Source organism: Lepisosteus platostomus, chromosome 9, assembly GCF_059453375.1.
Source record: "Lepisosteus platostomus isolate fLepPlt1 chromosome 9, fLepPlt1.hap1, whole genome shotgun sequence".
Taxonomy (NCBI): domain Eukaryota; kingdom Metazoa; phylum Chordata; class Actinopteri; order Semionotiformes; family Lepisosteidae; genus Lepisosteus; species Lepisosteus platostomus.
In genome coordinates, this window is record NC_142619.1 from 24,048,447 (window position 1) to 24,072,412 (window position 23,966).

General features: G+C 42.8%; 1 protein-coding gene across 11 annotated transcripts in view; it reads left to right on the forward strand.

Annotated features, from left to right (window-relative positions):
* The window catches only part of ppfia2 (PTPRF interacting protein alpha 2), a 308,407-nt gene that overhangs the window by 9,646 nt on the left and 274,795 nt on the right, over positions 1-23,966 (forward strand). For all 11 annotated transcript variants that reach the window (XM_088647226.1, XM_088647230.1, XM_088647231.1 and 8 more), the window contains exon 2: positions 12,045-12,299. In XM_088647226.1, coding sequence (XP_088503352.1) covers positions 12,051-12,299 — 249 coding nt within the window. In that variant the 5' untranslated portion in view covers positions 12,045-12,050. The remainder of the gene's footprint in view (positions 1-12,044; positions 12,300-23,966) is intronic.

Consider the following 23,966-nt stretch of genomic DNA (forward strand, 5'->3'; position numbering starts at 1 on the left):
TCTCTCTACAGTCGATTCTCTCAAATGGATTGTCTGGGTTAATGTTGAGCTGAACTGGGACAAGCTCTGTGCACAGGGTGGTGACTGCTCAGTTGGGGCAAGTAAGACAAAATGGGGACAAACTCGGTTTGCTCTTGGTGTAGCGGCTAATGCTGAATAATGCTATATTCAGGCATGCCAATGAAACTGGGACAAAGTCTGTGCACAGGGTGGTGACTGCTCAGTTAGGGCAAGTAAGATAAGTAGCCAGCAGCCATATCACCCTGCAACTCACAACTGGCAACCCACTGAAGCTAAGCAGGTGTGAGCCTGGTCAGTACCTGGATGGGAGACCTCCTGGGAAAAACTAAGGTTGCTTAGTTTTTAGAAGAGGTGTTAGTGGGGCCAGCAGGGGGCGCTCACCCTGTGGTCCATGTGTGTCCTAATGCCCCAGTATAGTGATGGGGACACTATACTGTAAACAGGCGCCGTCCTTCGGATGAGACGTAAAACCGAGGTCCTGACTCTCTGTGGTCATTAAAAATCCCAGGGTGCTTCTCGAAAAGAGTAGGGGTGTAACCCCGGTGTCCTGGTCAAATTTCCAATTGGCCCTTACCAATCATGGCCTCCTAATAATCCCCTTCTATGAATTGGCATCTGCTCTCCTCCCCACTGATAGCTGATGTGTGGTGAGCGTTCTGGCGCACTATGGCTGCCGTCGCATCTTCCAGGTGGATGCTGCACATTGGTGGTGGTGGAGGGGAGTCCCCATTACCTGTAAAGCGCTTTGAGGGGAGTGTCCAGAAAAGCGCTATATAAGTGTAAGCAATTATTATTATTATTATTAAGTAAGGCAAGTAAGACAAAATGGAGACAAACTCGGTTTGTTCCTGGTGTAGTGGCTAATGCTGAATAATGCTATATTCAGGCATGTCAATGAAAAGTCCAACCGTATTTCTCTGTTGATCAACCAAACACATGGTGATAACTACTGTAGCTGGTCTCAAGGTCATGCTACAGGCTAAACCTCGGGCACAATTCTGTCTTTGTGTATGGGTTCACTGCCTAACTTGGCCCTTGGGTTAAAAGTTTAAGTCCCAAAGTTCAGACAACTGTGGCAGGCATGTGGTTCTGTTGTCAGTCAGTCAGCCAAGCTGGTTCAGTGGAGAGAGGAGGTACAAAGTTAGAGGAACCACTTTTTATGTGGGGAAAATACAGTTAGTGATTGGTAAAGAAGTCAGCAGGTAGGAGACAGGAAACAGGCTGTTTGGTTCAGGCACACAAAGATTATTAGAAATCTTCAATAACTCTTAATTCTAAGTGAAGTAATACACTACACAGTGTACCCTCTGAAATAAACTACTAAAATAATCTAACAAAGGCCCGATCAGCAGCATTATAAAACTTTCCCCAACCAATCTCATCTCAGTACATCTCATTTTCTTACCGCTTATTCCTGCTGAGAGAGACAATAATAACAGGTTGAGCAGAGCAGACCACACTTCCCTTTCCCCAGCAACAGTCTCCAGCTCTTCCTCAAGAGACTCCCAGGCATTACCAAGCACCTGAGAGATATAATCCCTCCACTGAGTTTTGGGTTTGCAAAAGGGTCGCTTTCCAGTGGGCTGTACCTGGTACAGCTCCAGCAGGAGGCACTGTGGTGGGCATCCATACCAGATGCTCGAGCCATCTCAACTGCCTCGGCTATGACTCCATTTTAAGGTCCTGCCTGATTGCCTCGATTCTCACCCTGTCATAGAGAATCAGCCCAGCAGCCCTATGGAGAAATATAATTTTTGCTATTTGTCCCTGCAGTGGTGGTCCAAAGGGCGACCAGAGGGTGTGTTACAACTACAGAGGGATCACACTTCTCAGCCTAGGGAATTCCTAGGGAATTACTGATGCTGCATGTAAATTCAAAACTGACTGTGAGGGTAATAATAAGGTGGACAGGTTCTGATAACATAAGAATTAGAACACCACATAATTTGATTTTGGAACTTGTATATACAACCTAAATTTATTTGCTTTCAGTACCTGGATCATTTTGAGAAACTGATACACACTCACATATGATTTGTAGATTATATGGGGGATGCTGGGGGAGCAATTAACATCTTTAATACAATAAAGATAACAAAGCATGGTCAATTCAGAAAAGATAAGATACTGTACATTGCCCTCCAAAAGTATTGCTACAGTGTGGGTTTAAACTGTGACACTATAACACTATAAACTCTAATGATTTCCCCAAAATAAACTATAACTCACAATAACTAGTTTTAATAATGTCTGTTTAGTTAACCTTGGCTCAATAGAATTGATAGTGTTGAACCTCTTTATTTTGAAGAAGCAAAAGGATAGGTGCAATTGGCTGACAGATGTCTCTAGTTGGGTAAGCAGGCAATCATAAAAGAGCTGTGCACATACTACTAAGCTCTTTTTTTATCTAAGTGTTTGGAGTATGTACTCAGTAGTATGGATGAAAACAACACTTTAGAAGATAATAAAAACTATCACAAAAAATGGGTATAGTGTAGCTAAATCAACAAATTGGAATGTACTAAAGAAACCATCTACAAAAGTTGAGTCAACAAATTCTCAGGGTTGTCAAGGAAAATCTTAAAACAATTGTCAGCAAAATCATGAACATACTCCTGTGTATAAGGGTGAAGATATCAAACTCACAATTCACTGAAGATTAAGATCGCAAAATTACAAAATTGCAAAATCCACAACTTATCAACCACTCATCAGCACCAAGAACAGAAAAAAAAACAGATTGTACTTTTCTCAGAAGTTTGGGAATAATGCTTTATAGACAGATGATATCAAGATTAATGTTTCTATAACTTTGGTAAAGGTTGCAGTGTGGAAAGAAAGTTGCTCCAAAGAACACCACCTCATTCATGAAACATGGTAAAGGTAATGTCAGTCCCTTGGCATGCATGGCCACCTCTCAATGAAGTTAACAGATTTATTTTACCTACTTATGTAAAATGCCTCCATAGTTATTGAGAAGTGCTTCACCTTTAAGCATGACAATGATCCACAACATACTGTATGGCCAGTGCAACCAAGAATTTCCAAGATTTAAAACCATTTGAGCATGCATTTTACATTAAGTTTGCTGAAATAAAAAAAATAAGACTATATACTCCAGTAATAGGCAGGATGTCAAAGGGGCTGTAGCAAAGGCTTGGCAAAGCATGTTAAAGCAAAACATTTTCTTGAGCTTAGAGGTTTGAAGACCACAAACATTTATCATGGCCACAAAAGAATATGCAACAAAATACTGATTTTTAGTCTCTGAAATTCAATTAAAATCCTAAAACATAGGGTTATTTAAAACCTGAACACAGAGTATTTTTGTTCTGATTTGATCAAATGTGTACAGGGAATTACCCCCAAATAAAACATATATTGTACTTGTCAATCATATTGATTTCATAATCACAAATATAAATTGCTTGAGTGTAAAGCAAAAATTACAGTTTTGACTTTGCTGTCCTAATACATTTGGTGGGCAATGTACCTGTCAAATATAATGTAGCAAGTTCAGGATATTTGTACGAAGAATGTAAGGCATAAATATGCCATTGGTAAAAAAATAATGAGAAAGTGCACGGTGGGAGAGAGATTTAGAAGCTGTGCTATGTTCTTCACTATCAGCATCTAGGCATAGTACAGAAGTAATCAAAGAGGTAAATATGGTCTCGGATACATATCCAAAAGCATAGAATACAAGACAAAAAATGCCATAGGTGAATCATATCTGGATTGCTGTATACATTTCTGCTCTTCACAAAAAAAAAAATATCCTTATGAAGATAATAGTAATACTAATGCTCCACATTCAATTTCTATTGAAATGCTATATGAATACAACAGTATATTTTTTAAAACAGGGAGTTGCTATACTGTATCATGCAGTAGGTTACAAAGATATATTGCACAACTGGAGATGCTGGGATCTGGCATTCCTACATTACTATGATAGTATCACAAATTGTTTAAGAAAATGATTATCTTTGGTGGGGAAAATAACTAGTCTGCATATGCAGTGTTTTGCCAGATTAAAACCAGAGACTGTTAAACAGCTATTTCAATAGCCAACCGAAGTGGGTAACAAAGTATTATATTTTAATTAGACTGTATCTAAAACTTACATTTAAGTTTAAAAATAATCTTAAAAATGTATTGCTGTAACTGTGGGATGTTTTATATCACACTTCAGTTAGCTTTTATTGACATACAACTAGTCATCACCCTTTATCCATGTTTTTAGCACATCAGTGAATTCTGTTTGACATAGGAAGACATCATTTTGCTTGACCACCTGACACTTTGAAAACACAATTGTGCTTTACTCATACATAACACTCACATTAGTAAAAATATATGTGTCGATGTCAGTTGAAGTCAATGCTGCTATAGTGTTAAATCAATGGATTTTGCGTCTCCTAATTGCCACTGTTTTTAAAAGTGCATTGACACCCATTAAAATCTCAAATATTTCAATGTGAAATGATTAAGGCTACAGTTTTAATCTTTATACAGACCAACAATCCACTTATATACAGTTCCATGCGAAAGTACTCAGACCCTTTCTTTACATGCCTTTAAATTGCAGTCATGACTTTAATTTTTTAAAATGATGTTATATATTTAACCTACTCTACCCCTTCATTACAAGAAATAAAAAGAAAGAAGTTAATAGGTAATATGAACAAAACTGGAAAAGTCATAATTTCATACTGTAAGTATTCAAGCCTTTTGCTGTGGCGAATTTAATTTAGGTACATAAGATAACCATAGCAAGCCACACAACTGAGTGGCCTCTGTGAGCAGTGATAGTGGTTCGCATGATTGCAGAATAAATACATCGACCTTTGTAAGATTGGTCAGTCAGATAGTGAATTTCAAGCAAAAAATCAATCTTGAAGACTGAGGAGCCTTCAGTACAACCCAGGACTTAAGCTGAAAAGCACAAATTAAGAGAAAGTTATAAAAATATTAAAAGACACGTACTATCCCTTTTAAGAAAGAGATGTCAGTCATTAAGAAGTGGAAGGTTTAGAGTACTACTAAGCACTACCTAGACCAGGATGCCTCCACACTGGGCAAGGAGGAAAACAGTTAAGAGATGGCATTGTGAGACCAACAGTGACTTTAAAAAAGCTGGAGTTCAAAGGCCTGTATGGTTGAAAAAAGACACAATTCAAAATGCTACATTTAGTCCAAAGAACACAGCACATCACTCATTCATCCTCAAACCTATTGTTAAGCATGGTGGAGGCACCATGCTATGTGACTGCTTTTCATTGCTGTGTCAAGCCAAAGGTGAAAATGGATGGAGCAAAGTACAGGCAATTTGTAGAGGAAAACGTGCTTCAGTCTGCTAAAGACCAAAAACTGTTAAGAAAATTAACCTACAGTATCGGCAAGCTAATCTTTTTGAGAATCTGTGGAAGGACCTGAAAATTGCTGTGCATAAGCGATCCTCAAGCATCCTGAGGGAAATTGAACAAATGTGCCATAAAGAATGGACCACATCAGGGACCTACACAAAAAGACTTTAATTTTATTAATTTAACTTTTATTGCTGCCGAGTGTGCTTCCACCAAATACTGAGTTAATGGGTCTGAATACATACGCAATCAACATATTTCAAATTTTACTTTTACTTACCCTTGAACTGAAACTCAAAGTCTTCAGTTTGAGTATCTAGATTTTGAGTGAAATGTTATGTTTAAAAAATGTGTAGGTATCATTTTGTAATTTCACATATTCAGACAGCATAGGGAGGATTAGAATTGTTTGCAAGGCACTGTATAAACATATGTAACGTGCTAGAGTTCCAGTCCAAACCTTAGAACATGTACTGTCAACACAAGGTGCCGTACATGTAATTAAGATAATCATGAATGTACAGCTCTTTTTACAGTTTCACTGTATTGAAGTGCTAATGGTCACTGCTTTTAGTGTCATCATTATCAAGCGTTTTGTGCCCATTAGTCTCATGCTATTAAGAACTTGGCAGCATATTTTATGAAGTGTCTTTCAGGCCTAAATGACTAAGAAAAAGAGGTACTTGATGTTTAATAGGCTACATTCCACACCAAAACACTTTTACATTTGAACATCTGAAGATAACATCATAATACCAAATTAGTAACTGTCTTCATCCTAAATCTCCCATTCTCATTAAATGTGTGTTACGTGCGCATAAGGAAGTCTACTGTTTAAAATTATAACCCATTTGTATTATAGTATTCATGTGATTAATACTGTATAGATACATTTTGCTTACTGTAAATTCACTACTACCTTATGTGTGAAATTCCATTTGTTTGCAGGGCTTTAAGAATCTCCCTAGATATCAGTTAATTCTCTGCAGTGCTCACAATATTATTCATCTCTAATTTGAATTTATGGTTGTTTAATTGACCTATCTAATATGAAAGATATTTAGTGGCACTTTTTAAGATATGATTTAGGAAAGACTTGACAAATTTGCTGTCAGAACAATGCATAAGTCAAATATATGACTATCTTGATTGTAATAAATGTTTTGTCATAATGAGGAATTTAGCATTCAAGAATGATGATGAATTTGAAATTCTCACTTACTAAGAGGTTTTATAAATTAGGGAATTAACTCAGAGATAATGTACCTGCAGCAAAAAACAAGGTGAAAATGTTTTCTTGTTCCTATGCTGATGTCATGCATGTGCTCATGCAGAAGGCTGATATTTATAAAACCAGCATGAAAGTTTGGTTGGAAAACAGGACAATTCCAGTACACAGTATGTGGAGGTCTCATTTTGATGCGAGAGAGCTGTAGCACGTTTTGCATTTTTTGCTCTTAAAAAGGAAGAATGTCAATAATTTTGATTCTGTATGGGAAACTCAAAGAAGTTCTAATGATAAATGTACACAACAATCAGTGAAACATAGAATTTGTTCAGAAAAAAAAATGTGCGATTACAGTATTACCACCTCGGAGCTTGATTTCTTCAGTCTCAGAGGATAAGCAAAACTAGGGCTAGTGTTTACTAGGATCTCCAAGGACAACCAGTTTACTGCAAAATGTTGTGTTGGGGAAACTGTAGATGGCATTTTTCCCTGTGGACCAAATTTCTGCAAAAACTCCCTCCTACAGTGACAAAGGATACTGTGCTGTAGGATCTGTACTTCAGATGGGTGATTAATCTGAGGAATGAACCACATTGTTGAAAACAATCCCATGGTGCTGTTCATTAGACTGAGGGTTAATAACAATAATACATGGTATCATGTCTAATTCCACTCTGGGCTTCAACAACCTGGTGTACCTAAAGTTCACCCTTAATTCAAATGGTTATTTCACCTGTCCTTCTGTGCTGTGGTGTTGAGATGGGACAGGGGTCAGGTGGCTGCTGCATGTCACATACTGTAGGTGAGTACAGCATGTCAGTGGTGGATAAAGTAGTTCTCATTTTTAAGTAAAGTGTTTTTTATCTAATAAGTGTATCTTATCAGTATATTACCACATCAATCCGAGTTGAACATCCATGATTTAACCTTTTTTTTCTGATGGCTTAATGAATGGTGCTATAGGTGTAGAATGTAAATATCAAATATCAAATGAATGGGAATTACTGAATGAAGAGGGTCATTAAAATGTTGGAAGTCAACCATGACCATAGCTAGAATTAAGCTGGCAGGTGTGATTTTCAAGTAGGATCTCAACTAGACCCCATAGTTTTCACAGTCCGAAACTGTACTAAAGCAGTTTAAAAATGGCTAAAATTGAGTGATGACTAAGATTATTTATTGGCAGATTTAAGGTGAAGGATTAAAAACAGTATACTGTATGTTACTCTTCCCACTTGTACAGATTTTCTATGAAAGGACACATTTGACATCACTATCTGTAGTATCTTGGAAAAAAGAAAAATGGTTATCTGTTCAGAGAGACGAATGAACAATATTGTTCCTATTTTGATTATATAGTACGTCTTTCCAAACGTTTGAAAAGTTCAGTATATTTGTTTACTTTCTTCTGAGAAGGTAACTTGGATTTCATCATTGTTCAAATAATGTGGAATAGAAAATGAGAGCAGAACAACTAGATTCATAGGTAAATTTTATGGATCAACAAGGATGTACTGAAAGTGAGCTTCAGTTCGTTTCCTAGTACATGGCAATAGTCCAGTTTTATTGGGTTAGTAATAAAGAAAGAGGTTAGAAAGATGTACAGTAGAAATAGTCAAGAATGGAATAAAGGGAAAGAGACAAGACAGAGAGCATAGGGCTGTACAGTCTTGGAGAGTGAAAACCTGGACTACAACTTGGATCTGAGATAATGTAAAAAAAATGTGTATATTTTCACACAAGAAGAAAATATTTTATCATTATTATATTTTAAAAAATCAATTTGGCACTTATCTCCAAGATTCACTGTGATTTGTATTCTCACTCATAATACTGTCTTTCATCTCTGATTTGGTGCTTTTGAGTTTGGTCTCCATAACTGAAAAAAAAAAGCAACAAGGCCACTTTTAGGATGCATTACCTGCCATTTTCTGTGGACATTTAGTCTTGTTTATTGAAATAAAACAAGAGTTAAACATATATTCCTTTGTTTGTATTAAATTGTTCAATGCGTAAAGAGGGTAAATGAATAAACCAAAAACAAATTTACTTAATATTACTTAGTATTATTTGCTGTACTGAATTCCCTTAATTTCTACTTGTGAATAATAATTGTGACCTCTTATATAAGGAAAAAAATCCTCCCAAACAAAAGACACACTTCCCCTCAAAGTTACAAAAGCATTACACGTAGATCTTTCTTTTTCATGCATGAACAAAATCCATGGTAAAAATTAAAGGGCAATGTGAAAGAGTGTGTACGAAGAAATCAATGTATTTCTTCTTTCTTACCTCAGGGAAGCAGCTTATTCTTGCACACATCTAAGGGACATAAGCCTGTGCACGTCTTCATTACACTTCAACTGCTATCTTCCTCTGAGCTGTTTATCTGAATGCTGTGGGTTTTAAAAGGACAGGAAAGAACTTCTAAACATGGGAAAGGCACAATTTTCATTACAGCAAGGTAGCCTCTTTCGCTCTGTGATTGCCCGTTGTTACAGTTTAATTAATGGAAATTATACTGTTGTCCAGCCGTGTCAGATTTTGAGGAGAAAAAATATTCTAGTATTCCATATCTCCGTAAGTAAAAAGGTAAGGGGCATTGCATCTAATTTTAAGCATTTTCAATCCTTGTATTTATCATTATCTTGATATCTTTCTAAAGATATTTTTTCATTGATTTATTTAATTCAGTTCAATTATTTTTTATCATTAAAAATTATTGTATAATTAAATTTAAAAAACACTATATAATTAAAATATATATATATATCACACACCTGAAGAAGGCCCCACGGCCGAAACGTTGTGTTTTCTTTCTTCTTTTTTTCCAGCATGGAATAAACCTATTACTTGTTCCATATATATAATATATAATTATATAAAACATTATATAATTAAAAAAAGGAAATAATGACGGTATTAATCCATCCATCCATCATGTCTTCTGTGTGTTAGTACTCCATGCAGATCTCTGTAGACCAGTAAATTCCTCCTAAACGATAGCTATATCCACGATGTCCCTCTTGGATCCATGGCAATGATGCAGCATCCAACTCAGATGGTACCCAGCCCGGGTGCCATCCGGATATGTGGCGAGGAGAATAGGATAGTTTGGTCTGAACAGATGTATCTACCTGGGAGTAGATACCTGGGAGACTGTTCCATAAGCTAGGGGCCCTGTAACTAAAGGCTTTACCGCCAACTGTTATTTTTTTAATTCATGGAATATGAAGAAGACCTGCATTCTGTGATCTAAGCAGGGAACTTGGATGGTAAACATTAATCAGTTCCATTAGATAGACAGGTGCCTGACCTCTGAGAGCCTTGTAAGTAAGTAGAAGGATTTTGATTTCCTGTACCTGACAGGAAGTCAGTGAAGAGAGCTAAGTATGGGGGTTATATGGTCATACTTTCTGCTCCTAGTAGCAATTCTAGCTGCTGCATTCTGAATTCGCTGTAAGGTTTTGAAAGAGTGGTGGGTGCTCCCTGATAGTAGGGCATTGCAGTAGTCTAACCTGCTGTATACAAGAGCATGTATTAATTTCTCTGTGTCTTGAGTGGAGAGAAACTGCCTTAGTTTTGCAATATTTCTTAACTATAGGAAGCATGTTTTAGGTACTCTTTTAACATGAGAGCATTAAATGAGACCCTTGTGTCTAATATGAGTCCTAGGTTACATGCTAAGTCTTTGAGGCAAATTTTTAAATCCACTGAGTTAAGTGCTGAAGTTATAGTAGTCCTATCAGTATTGTTGCCTCCAAACAACAGAACCTCAGTTTTATCAGAGTTGAGTAACAAAGAGTTTTCACACATCCAAGTCTTTAATTTATTAATGCAGTTAACTAAAGTGATAATAGAAGAGTTGTCGTTTGATGTAAATGAAATGTATATTTGAGTGTCATCAGCATATGAATGAAAGTTAATATTATGTTTCTGTATTATCCTACCTAGCTGCAGCATGTAGAGAGAGAACAATATTGGTCCCAGCACTGATCCCTGTGGTACCCCAAATTGAACTGGTGACATTGACGAAGCAGTACAATTATTAGATATTTGAACATAATGAAAACGATTACTTAAAAATTAAGTAAACCACTTAAGGATGGTTCCAGATAAGCCAACCTCAAACTCAAGCCTGTGTAACAAAACAGAGTGGTCAACCGTGTCAAAGACAGCACTAAGATGTAGAAGCACAAGCACTGTTGCATTCTCCGTGTCAGTAGCTAACAGAATATCATTTACGACTCTTGTTAATGCAGTTTCAGTGCTGTGGCCTGGGCGGTCACCAGACTGAAATTTCTCAAGTATATTATTTGAATCCAGATATGATTGAAGTTGGGCAACAACTATTCTCTCAAGAATTTTAGATAGAAATGGGACGTTTTTGTTAAGAACTTGTGGATCCAAATTTGGCTTCTTAAGGTGAGGTCTAACAACAGCTACCTTAAATTGATCAGGTACAACGCCTGATGCAAGGGACGTGTTCATTATACTAATTATAGGTCCTGCCAGTACTTTGAGGAAATCTTTGACTAGCTGGGTGGGGATAGGATCTAGCGGACAGGTGGTTTACTTTGTCTTAAGAATTTATTGAGTTTTTATTCATTAACTAATTGAAAAATACTAAAGAGGTGCTCATATTGTTTCTGTACTAGACTTCTTTGCAGCCTATTTAATTGTGTTTGAAGTCTGATGGTGTTAATTTTATCGTTAAAGAAGTTCATGAAATCATCACTACTAAAGTTAGATGGTGCTATAGAGTCGGTCTTATTTGTTAGATTTGCTATTGTCTTAAATAGGTAGCAAGGGTTATTTTTTATTGCTTTCTATAAGTTCAGAGTAGTAAGCTGAACGAACTCTATATAGGGGTTTCTTATATTGTTGCAGGCTATCAGTCCATGCCGACTTGAATACTTGCAAACCAGTAGACCTCCATTTGTGATTTATCACTGGAATTCACTCTGTGCACAGAACAGGACACTGGAAAGCTTTTACACTTGTGTGATTCTAGAGGAACATGTGGTGTAATATTTGTAGAAAGACATACTGGGATGGGTGGCACAGTGGTTAGGATTGCTGCCTTGCAGCACTGAGGCCCCGGATACAGTTCTGGACCTTGGGTGCAAACTGTGCATAGTTGGTAGTTGGCCCCATGTTTGCGTAGTCTTTCCTCCGGGTGCTCTGGTTTCCTCCCACAGTCTAAAGAAATACTGGTAGGTTTACTGGCTTCTAGAAAAATTAGCCTGGGTGTGAGTTTCTATGTGTTTGTCCTGCAATGGATAGGTGTCCTTCCCAGCCTTGCACCCATTGCTTGCCAGGACAAGCTCCAGCTCCCCCGGGACCCTGTATTAGATAAAGCAGTTAGGAAATGGAATGATCTGTTTAACAGCGTACCGCATCCTTGTGACTTGATCTTTTCACAGTGAGAAATGATGTGTGAAGTGATGCCGACCATTAACGAAGACACCCCCATTAGTCAGAGGGGCTCTCAGAGCAGCGGCTCCGACTCGGACTCCCATTTTGAGCAGCTGATGGTGAATATGCTGGACGAGCGTGACCGGCTGCTGGACACACTCCGAGAGACACAGGAGAGCCTGGGATTGGCGCAGCAGCACTTGCAGGATGTCATCTACGACCGGGACTCCCTTCAGCGCCAGCTCAACTCTGCACTGCCTCAGGTAGGAGAGAAAACTGCCCTTTTTTAACATTATTTCACATTCCTCCCTTGCTTTTATTCCACTCTTTTCTCTTGACTTGGGAAAGAGTTGTAGATATCACCTACCAGGATGTGGAACAGGACAGGATGTTGGGGATATACTTTAAAATTGAATATACCTAAGAATGTATGTTCCAACTGCTGGTGGAGTGTTACTACTATCTGGTGTCCACCAGATATAGTTTCATTTTGTGTGGTACTAGTGGACAGACATTGATAAGCAATATTCCTGTTCTAGCTCATTGTTTTAATCTTTAAGTGTACATCATATAGATAAGCTACGGTAAGTATTGAAAAAGGAAATGCCGAAGACAGTGCACCATAAGGTATTTAATTCTTTACAGGATTCTAGGGTAGTTCAGTCAGTACAGTGAATGAGAGCCCATCTTGCTCATTTGATTGCCTGTACCTTAATGATGTAATAATAAATCAAGGTGTTTTTTATATGATAACCTTGAGTCAGTTTCCCTAATTGGATAGGGATCTTGTGCCAGACTTCAACAATCCCTTATTTTCTGTTCTTAATATTTCACTCATGTAATGCACATATTTGTATTAACCTGTAGGTAATCTTGGAAAAAACTTCTGATATAATTTGGTGAATGCCTCTATCTCTAAGATTAATTATCTAACCAAGCGTTTTCTTGATCTTTCTTTTTGCTTATCCACATTAGTAGAGGAAAGACATAAATAAGCTTGTATATCAATTAAGTAGTGTTTGTTCTAGTTCAGTAACTCCAATTTTATATCAAAAATGCTTTTTTCTCTTCTGCATTTTCTGTACTCACAGGTTAAATTTCGATTTGAAAGCCTTCATTGCTCTGTTCATGTTTGTGCTTATCTTTGCCGTTTCCCTTGCAATACATATCTTAGGCCGTTCAATATTTTTTTTCGAAAGTCAAGCAGCCATACGATGTCTGGTGTTTGGGTAATGCATTTGTGTCTATCCTCAATGAAAAAATAATCCTCTTATTTCTGAAATACGAGAAACTTTGATGTAGGACAGTTCCTTTCCCAAGCCAATGGACTTCACTGTGTAGCACAAAATAACTATACTTGGATAACAATACATTGAGGAGTGATTCAAACTCACAGAGTTGTAACACTTTTGCAGAAGCCAAATTAACAGCTGGAATGAAGTGCATTAAAGGATGATTAAACTCCATTACTTTGCCTCTTGGTGAAAGATACAGTGGTATTTCAAGAAACAAAGTAAATTGGGGTCTGCTTAGCAATTTGCAATGAAACCAGCAGTGCTGGTGCACCATCATTTATCATTTATTATTGATACTAACTTTCCAATTGTCATTCTTTTTGATGAAATAATACTTGGCTATCTGTAATACTTGTATATCAAACCCACTGGTTGTGGCTTTCAAGTAAATAATTTCAAGAATTTCTTTTTAGTGGTGAAGCCTTCAAACACCATTTAAATAAACAGCTAACTGAGCTGTGTCACATGAGTCAGCTGATTAATCACACCGAAAGCCACTTACCTGTGTTAAATCCCTCACTAAACATTTCATCTTGTTAACAGATAATGCTTATTCTCTTCCAAGTTGATCAACTGTACTTGGAAATGAAGAACATGTAGCGGCAATGCTTGTTAATAAGACAGAATTAAGCGTTGGTATGCTCCTAAAAGAGGCCCCATCTCACCCTCCATCTCTGTGGTGCAGCCACAGAGAAAGAATTCATGCAAGCTGATTTAAGATGTTTTCTTGTGATAAGAAACCAGCTCCCAAAGGGGGATGCACTTAGCTAAGCCTGGCTATCATGATCAATGGTCAGCCATTGGCGCCTATCTGTCTAGGGAGTGCGAGTTGGACATCTGGATTGCATTCCTAAGTGTCAGGACTAAGTGACTCATATCTCACCTTGACCAACCAATCAGGGACTGGCAGGGCGTGGTAATACCACGTGGGTCTACAATGCCCGCCAAACTCTCAACCAATCAGCACACATCTGGGTCTTGATCAAAAAGGGAGCGCAAGCTCAGTTCTGGGCTCTCCTTGGCCATTTTCGCGCATCCTCAGAGACAATCACGTGACAACTGCTGTTGTCTGCAAAAGGACTTGGACTTTGTTCTAAGCGCGAGGCCGAGGAACCTGTACGTACTCAGAATTCTACCAACGTGAATGCTCCGCTTGATCAACGGCAGCCTACAGTTGGACCCTCGTCGACAACCTGAATAGCTTATTCAGAAGCAGCGCTGGACCGGGAACGAACCCGTTTCTTCCCAGGCAAAAGAGTGACTTGTGAGGACTCGCGGTCACACTCTGTGCATAGAGACTTTCTACTAGCCAGCCGGACTGCTGGTAGATCCCCTCGGAGCAACGACTGCCCTGCGCGCCGCAGTCAGATTCCTCCGCCCGTCCTACTCCGAGCTGCACCTCGACTGGTTGGCCGGTAGCCAGAGGACGCCGTCACAACGCCCATTGGACAACCGCTGCAACAGAGGCTGCAACAGAGCCTGTCAGCTGGTTTGGTGTTCGTGCCGGGAAACTCCAAATCCAAACACAGTGGATAAGTAAACCCCATGTTCTACATTGCGTCTCGAGAATTCAATTGTACCTCCACACAAGTTGTTATCAATTTAATTCATGAGTAATGTATTTACTTCCGAGTTTAGAGTAACAGTGGGTAATAACACTGATTAGCGATTTGGTAACCGAACGATATATATTGACATATATTCTCTGTTGTGTATCTCTTTGTGTTTGCATCTCTTCAAGATTATATACCTTGTATATTGATAACCCTCACCGTAAGGTCTGCCGCTCGTATCCAGGCAGACTAGTATATGTTTGTTGCACAGTTATATTAATAAATGTATCCCGTGTATTGAACCCGTGTGTGTGCGTTGTTAGTTGTTCTGACGATTGATTTTCTAAAAGCCCCGACGAACAACCTCGTGATTACTGCTACAATTAATAATTGTCTCAGTAAACCCATCAAAACCACTACATTTAATGGCGTCCCTGGGTGGGCGGAGTTAAGAATGAAATGAGAATCAATCGCACAGAATAACTGATATTGCTGTGAGTTCAAGTTCAGCACAGCACCGCGGCTTCTATACGCGAATACCGGGTGTGCTGATAACTGCGCAAAGAAATCCCCCTGTTTTCTAGCGTTTAGTGTAACGTGTGCTGATTGGAAATCCATCTGCTCGGGTGTTTAAATTCCATACTGTATTTTAGCAAAAGGAAAAAAAAGTAATACTCTTAAAGTTTCTCTGACGTAATGACAATGGCTGCTAAAATGTCTGAAGTGGAGTCGCTTATAAGTACTATTTCTAGCGACGACAATCCTGGTTACTGGAGCGGTATCGAAAAGTTGAACTTTGATGATATTGAGAAGCTGCAAGTAGATTTAGTAGCTAAAGTAGCGAACCAGCTTAACACAGGAGGGTCCGTGAACGCAGTTCAGGTCCTATCGAGTTTCGCCTTAAATCTAGCTAAACAGCTGGAACTGTCTTTGTCCGAGCTGACAAAGTTTCAAAAGCTTCAGGGAAAGCTAGAAAGATATAAGGCGGAGCGAGTTGAGTTGCTGGATATAATCAGAGAAAAGAGAGTGAAAAATGAGGAAAGTGAAGACAGACTCAGGGAAGTTTTAGGTAAATTAGATGACCTGTCTGCTAGAGAAACTGCGGCTGAGGTAGCTAGGAGAGACCTGGAAGCGAGCTTGAAAGAAAAAGAAAAAGAAATTGAGAGTTTAAATGAGCTCAGCCAGGAAAGGCAAAAGGAGTTAGATGCTTTTGTACTGGAAGCAAAACAGGCTAGATCCCACTTGCATGCCAGCCCACCTAGCAGCCCGGAGCGCTCACCCAGCGCGCCGGGAGGAGGTTTCTCCCGGCCAGGGTCTGTGGTCGGATCGGCATGGGGGAGATCGCCGAGTCCTGCGCGAGACGCAAGGGCGATGCAATTCAGGCAGAGACCCCCTGCTCCTGATCACGGCCGTCCCCCTGCCCGCGGAGAAACCGTAAAAATTAATCTCCACTCCCTGAGGCAGTTAGCCAAAGATGTAGAAAGGTTTGACCCGTCAGTGTCAGGGAATAATGTGGAAACCTACATCGATGAGCTGAGACATACTTTGCAGTTTATGCCCGGAGCGTCCGAACAGGAAAAGGCTTTGTTAGTAAGGAAAACTACTAGCCGAGCGGTACACGATTGGATGTCCAGACAAGGACCGGAGGTCTGTAATAGCTTTGAGGAGCTGTGTCAGGCAATGATCGGAGAATTTTCGGCTTTTATCGATCCCATAGCTGCCGTGGCCGCTGCGCACCATATTAAGCACGAAAAAGCTGAAGCCCCTCGCGACTATTATGAGAGGCTTAGGCGCACTTATTTTGCAGGGCGGAATGAAGAGGGTTGCGAAGAGAACGTGAATTTCAAAGGTTTATTCATTGCTAATCTGCATCCCTCAGTCAGGAAAATGATTGTGATGCACACAGATGCAAAAGCGATGAAAATGGCTGACATTAGAAGGTTGGCTCAAAAAGCCTGGGGAGCTGAAGTCTCTGCTTCCTCAGAGCGAAAACCTGCTAAAACGGCCGTGTTCGCCACTAAAGCCAGCAGGGTTGACGACTCGCCTCAGCTCGAGGGAGCTGAGGTTCCTGAGCCCTATAAGCCCCGGCGCAAAATAGGCAGGCAGGACCGCACTAAGCGTCAGAGCCGCCGTGAGCGCTACGGGGAAGGCAAGGGCTCAGGCAGAGCCTATTATAAGGCTGGACGAAGGGAGTCGACTGCAGCCCGCCTGGCCCGGCTTGAACAAGCCCTGCTTGAGAGACCAGGACAGGGTAAACCTTCCGCACCGAATGCCGGAAGCGTGAATGAGCTTAGGGGGACCACGCCCCTTCTCACTGGAGGAGGCGGGGATCCACCCCAAACCCCTCCCTCAGTCTATCTGATTGGGTGGGAGGGTTCCTGCCTGAAAGAAGGCTGTGACTCTGAGTTGGGCGCTGACCCCGCCCCTGAAGTCAAAGGAAAGGCAGGCTTCCAACAATTCTTAGGGAATCTCAGCCAGAAAGGCAAAGCAAGGCGTATTTATATCAAGGTTTCTCTTGAAAACGTCTTAGATTGGGAAGCACTGATTGACACTGGGGCTGAAATTAGCTTGATGTCAGCCGATCTACTCAGCGAGCTCAAACGAGTAGCGAAAGGAAAAGGCATCAGACTTAAGGTAGAACCGTGTAAGATAGATATTTCCAGCTATACCCAGGATCATGCCAGGATCACACACCGAGTGTGGGTGGCACTTAGGTTCGGGCCAATGAATGTGGTGCATCCTGTTTACATCTCTAGGTTTAAAACAGAGCCACTACTCATTGGCCAAGACCTGCTTGACAGGCTGGAGCCTCTGGTGGACTGCCAGCGTGGAAAATTGTGGGCTCAGGTCAAAAACCCTAAGCCTGTCGTACAGCAAAAAGGGGGGTTCAGTGGTTATGCTGTGACCACACAGTGCCCACTGAACACTATAGCTGAGTTGGAGGTTCCACCTGGTTCCTCTGGACGAGAAATAAATGTCTCTTCTTGCTTTCCAAAACTACAGGGAAGTCCTGCCCAGGCCAGCACTCCCACGGTCTCCCAACTACAGGAGCAGTGCTCCGAGCAGCTGCTTGACCCGCCAGGTAAAGCACACCCCTTTTTCATCCCTGAAGAAGAGTGGATCTCCCTGTCCGGTAATGAATGGGAGTCCTTTCTGTGCGCCCTGGTACCTCAGGGGGACCAGGACTACCACCCCATGGTGGTGGGAGGGGTCCAGGTGGCAGAAGTGCAGGTTGATGATGTAATTCTCAGCCTCAGCTCTGAGAAGTCCATAATCAGTGAAGGTCTGTTCAAGGACCTGTCGCGAAGCCGTCAGGTGACCCTGGTGACGCAGTCACAGGTTCTGTGGTGGGCACCCCCACCTCATAGGTCCATTTGGAGCAAAGGAAGTTGTGTAGCTTCCATCTCCATCGGAAAAAGGAAGTTTGCTCACTACTTCCAGGTAGCACCTCAGCTGACCAATTCGGTCTGTATTGGTGCAGACCTCTTGGTTCGACTGGGCGCCCAGCTGGACACAGTAAACAGTGTGCTGTGGACACGGGTGAACCCAGATGCCCACTCTCTAAGCGGCGACCCCGAGAACATTCGGTCAGGTCAGACGATTCCTCAGGCCTGCCAGGTTGTAAATGAATCGGACCTGATCGTTCCTGCATCAACAGCAGGGTTTCCGGTACGCCTTGTCCTGAAGAAGGGACAGAGAATGGATGCTGAGATGGTTTTCTTCCAACCATCAGCTCAGTTTATCAGACTGAACCTAGCAGTCTGTGGTACCCCCAGACTGGAACGGAATGGCCGAGCCACCTGCCTGTTGGTGCAGAACATAGCAAAACAAGATGTCAAAATCCCTGCTCGCACTGACATGGGACTGGTAATTGACAATGGTTTCTATGATTTCGAACTGGCCATCCCAGTACTGGGGCAGCTCCCTGGTCCCTTGGCCAGGGAGGGGGGAAACGAGCAGGTGTACTACACCTACCCCCGGCGGATGATCGCAATTATGCCAATAGAGGGATTCTGCAACCAGGAGGTGTGCAGAGTGGACCTTAGCGATAAGGATGAGATGGTTGTGTACACAGTACACGCAGGTGTTCCGACGGACCACTCAGCTAAGAGTGCGACCCGGGATACCGCCATGCCGTCAAAAGCGGGGTTCCTAGAGCAGGTACAGGAACAGGTTGGTAAAGCAGATGCCCTGGAAACGGAAAGCCAGCGTCAGCAGCTGCGTCAGATCTTCCAGGATTTCCAGGAGGTGTTTGCACGGGATGCCTATGACTGCGGGGTGACGGATTTGCACACAGTGCGCATTCCCACAGCCCCTGGCGCCCGCCCAACCTATGTCAGGCAGTATCGCATTCCCCTCACGGCATACGAGTCCATAAAGCAGACGTTGGATGCTCTACTAGAGCGTCAGATCATAAGGGAGTGTAACTCCACTTATAACTCCCCACTGTGGCCGGTGCTGAAACCCAATGGTAAGTGGCGTCTGACCATTGACTACCGGCAGCTGAATAAACAGGTTCCTTTGTCACGATGGCCAATGATCTACCTAGATCAGGAGTTAGCCAAGGTGACAACAGCGAAATATTTCACCACAGTGGGTGTGGCCAATGGGTTCTGGACCCTTAAGGTAGAACCGACAGACCAGTACAAACTGGCCTTTTCCTTCGGAAACAGGCAGTTCACCTGGAATCGATGCCCCTTTGGGTATTCCAACTCCCCAGCGGAGTTCAACATATTTCTGCACAAAGCCATGAGTGATGCAGCCGCCAGGGGCAACCTGGTCTATGTGGACGATATTCTGATGCGGAGTCAGACCTGGGAAGAACACATGGCCGAGATCAGGCATGTGTTGACCCAGCTCTCCCGTGCAGGGGCCAAACTGTCTCTGGCTAAGGGACAGTGGTGTAGGACCCAAGTGGAGTACGTGGGACTGTTGGTTGGAGCCCAAGGCATACAGCCACAGTCCAGCAGAGTCCAAGCTATCCAGAATATGAAGTCGCCCACTAACCTGTCTGAACTGCGCAGCTTTCTGGGAGTATGTAATTATTCCCGGCAGTTCATTGAGGATTACGCTGAAATAGCAAGGCCCCTCCACAAGCCGTTGCAGAAAGACGTGCCCTTTGAGTGGGGACCTTCCCCAGAACAGGCTGTGATGGAGCTGAAGCGCAAACTCGGTAGTGCACCGTGCTTGGCCTACCCTGACAAAAATAAGGTCTTCTACCTTGAAGCAGGGTTCTCAGAGCACTGCCTTGGGGCTGCTCTGAGTCAGGAATATGACCAAGAGCGAAGGGTGGTGGCGTATGCCAGTCGAGCCCTGACCCCAGTGGAGCAAAAGTTCTTGGACTGCGAGAAGGCCCTGTTGTCTACGGTCTGGTCGGTAGAACACTTCCGTAGTTATGTTGGGGGACAAAAGATCATCATCGAAACCTGCCACCAACCTGTGACATTCCTGCATAGCCAGAGACTGAAAGCAGGCAGGGTGTCAAGTAGCAGGATTGTGGCATGGATGATGGCCCTACAAGGCTATGAGATAGAGGTACGTTATGCACAGAGCAAGAAAATGTACCTGGGACAGGGCCTGGCTTTGGGCCAAGTGTGTCACGGCTGTGACACTGACATGGAAGCTCCAGAAATGATTCCCGCTGCTGAGCTACCGAACAATCATCGGTACTACGATGAGAACGTGGGCCAGGGCTTACCCATGGCCTATGTTGACGGTTGCTCTTTTCGCCACGAACAGCAGGTGCTAGCAGGGGTAGGTGTAGTCTGGCAAGACAATACTCCCTGTGGGCCGACCCGCTATAAGCTAGGACCAAAGACTAGTCAGTATGCGGAAGTAGCTGGGGTGCTGATCACCCTCCAGCAGGCCCTGACAAATGGCCTTAAACAGTTTGTCATCTGTAGTGACTCGAACTACGCCCGACATAGCTTCGTGTCCCATCTTCCGTATTGGAAGGGTAACGGCATGAAAAATGCCCGGGGCAAGGAAGTAAAGAACAAAGAGTTGTTCCTGGCCAGTGACAAGCTCACGACCGAGGCTGGAATGATGGTTTACTGGAGGAAGGTGAAGGGACACTCCCAGGTGAAGGGACCCGACAAAGACGGGAATGATGAGGCCGACCGGCTGGCCAAATCTGGCGCCTTAGAGGGTGATCCCTGGCAGTTCCAGCAGGAATGGCTACCCACAGAAACCGTGGCTGAGGTCAAGGCGGTCACCCGAAGCAGGGCTAGACAGGATGTCGGAGCTGACCCTCAATCTGTAGTGCTTGGGTCACAGGGTTTTAACACCGATCTTGCGGAAATGCAGAAACAGGACCCAGCAATTGGGCAAATGTATCAGCATATCGCTGACCCAGTGCGTCAACCTCTTTCAGAGCAGGTGTCTGGGTTACGTAAGGAAATGCCAGAAATTTATGACAAGCTGTATCAACAGCAGCAGCGGCTGGAAAGCCTAGGGAAAACCTTACAGGGCACAATTTTAGCAGTAAACCTTCATGCAGCACTGTTAAATAACACCCTCCACACCGTGGGCAGGATTGTCGACGTGTTACAGTGGGACTATGCTTATGTGCAACAGGTCAGAATGCTGATGCAGGATCTGCTTAGGGAGCTTAGTGCCACAGTAACTAGCCTAGCCATGGGACAGATTCCAACCTACTTGGTTCCACTGTCCTTAGTAGAAGAAGTACTGAAGTCAACCACTTCCGAGATGGTGCAGCCATTGCAAGTACATCTTGCATACAGTCTAGGCAGTGCCATTCCCATACATGTCAACCCCGAAGCCAAGGAAATAGGTTTCCTGTTGAACCTTCCCATCGTGAGTAGCAAGGATATCTATAGACTCAAGTCTATATTGAACGTTGGCTTCTGGAGGGGGGACATGCATGTGAAGTTGACCACCCCACCGCTCGTAGCTTACCAGGAGGATGATCCGAATTTGTACCTTGTTCCAAACCTGGAACTGTGTATATCAACCAAGGATATCCACTGGGTATGCCCAAGTAAGCCATTCCTTAGGGACACAACTCAGAGGTTGTGTGGTATCAGAAAGGGGGCTGCCACTGAAAAGTGTAAAGCCACAGTGACGAGCAAACGTGAGGTTAACGAACCCCGGGTTGAGCAGGTGGGAAAGAAATGGCTGGTCAGCACACCACAGTTAACGGTTACAATAACCTATGACAGACATGATACAGCTACCGAAGTGCAGCTACCCAACCAAACAGTTTTTCTACAAGTTCCTGAAGGAGCTATAGTGCATCTCAACGATTTAGCACTGTATCACCTGGAGTCAGAACTGTATGAAACGGGACTCGAGATTGTGGACGCTTTCAGAGGACACAGCGTTGACTTGGATGAGAGAGTCCAAGAGACAGTAAGTCTTGAGGGTGTACAGGTAGTCGAATTTGTTCTCAACGACACAAACTTAAAAACTACACTGGTAGGTCCCAAGCACAGTCGTTGTGGATCCTCTGGGGCGCTAGGAACAGTGAACGTGGTCATCTTGACACTGCTGCTGGGTAGCTGGATCATGGCTGGGGTAATGTGTTGGATGCTGTTCTCTTGTATCAAAGCCTTGCGGGGTAGTTTGAATGAGACAAAGGGAGCAATGGTTTATCACCGAAATCAGGTAACCACGCCCAAGCGTCTGCCTGCTGCAGAGCTATCCGATACTGATAGTGAACTGCCGGAAGTTTAAGGTCTAGGGCTAATGATGACGCCCGATGCCTCATTTCTATGTACCTTATAACTGAGCAGGTATACGCAATGTTCTTTCCAACACTATTTCCTGTACAAATTCTCCAGAGGTAATGTGAATATTGGGTGGTAGAATCCACCGGGGTACAACAGACATCACTTAACTCTGTTTTTGTTTTGAAGGCAACAACGCCTCAGGACCTCGTGACCTTCAAAAAGGGGGGATATGTAGCGGCAATGCTTGTTAATAAGACAGAATTAAGCGTTGGTATGCTCCTAAAAGAGGCCCCATCTCACCCTCCATCTCTGTGGTGCAGCCACAGAGAAAGAATTCATGCAAGCTGATTTAAGATGTTTTCTTGTGATAAGCTAAGCCTGGCTATCATGATCAATGGTCAGCCATTGGCGCCTATCTGTCTAGGGAGTGTGAGTTGGACATCTGGATTGCATTCCTAAGTGTCAGGACTAAGTGACTCATATCTCACCTTGACCAACCAATCAGGGACTGGCAGGGCGTGGTAATACCACGTGGGTCTACAATGCCCGCCAAACTCTCAACCAATCAGCACACATCTGGGTCTTGATCAAAAAGGGAGCGCAAGCTCAGTTCTGGGCTCTCCTTGGCCATTTTCGCGCATCCTCAGAGACAATCACGTGACAACTGCTGTTGTCTGCAAAAGGACTTGGACTTTGTTCTAAGCGCGAGGCCGAGGAACCCGTACGTACTCAGAATTCTACCAACGTGAATGCTCCGCTTGATCAACGGCAGCCTACAGTTGGACCCTCGTCGACAACCTGAATAGCTTATTCAGAAGCAGCGCTGGACCGGGAACGAACCCGTTTCTTCCCAGGCAAAAGAGTGACTTGTGAGGACTCGCGGTCACACTCTGTGCATAGAGACTTTCTACTAGCCAGCCGGACTGCTGGTAGATCCCCTCGGAGCAACGACTGCCCTGCGCGCCGCAGTCAGATTCCTCCGCCCGTCCTACTCCGAGCTGCACCTCGACTGGTTGGCCGGTAGCCAGAGGACGCCGTCACAACGCCCATTGGACAACCGCTGCAACAGAGGCTGCAACAGAGCCTGTCAGCTAGTTTGGTGTTCGTGCCGGGAAACTCCAAATCCAAACACAGTGGATAAGTAAACCCCATGTTCTACATTGCGTCTCGAGAATTCAATTGTACCTCCACACAAGTTGTTATCAATTTAATTCATGAGTAATGTATTTACTTCCGAGTTTAGAGTAACAGTGGGTAATAACACTGATTAGCGATTTGGTAACCGAACGATATATATTGACATATATTCTCTGTTGTGTATCTCTTTGTGTTTGCATCTCTTCAAGATTATATACCTTGTATATTGATAACCCTCACCGTAAGGTCTGCCG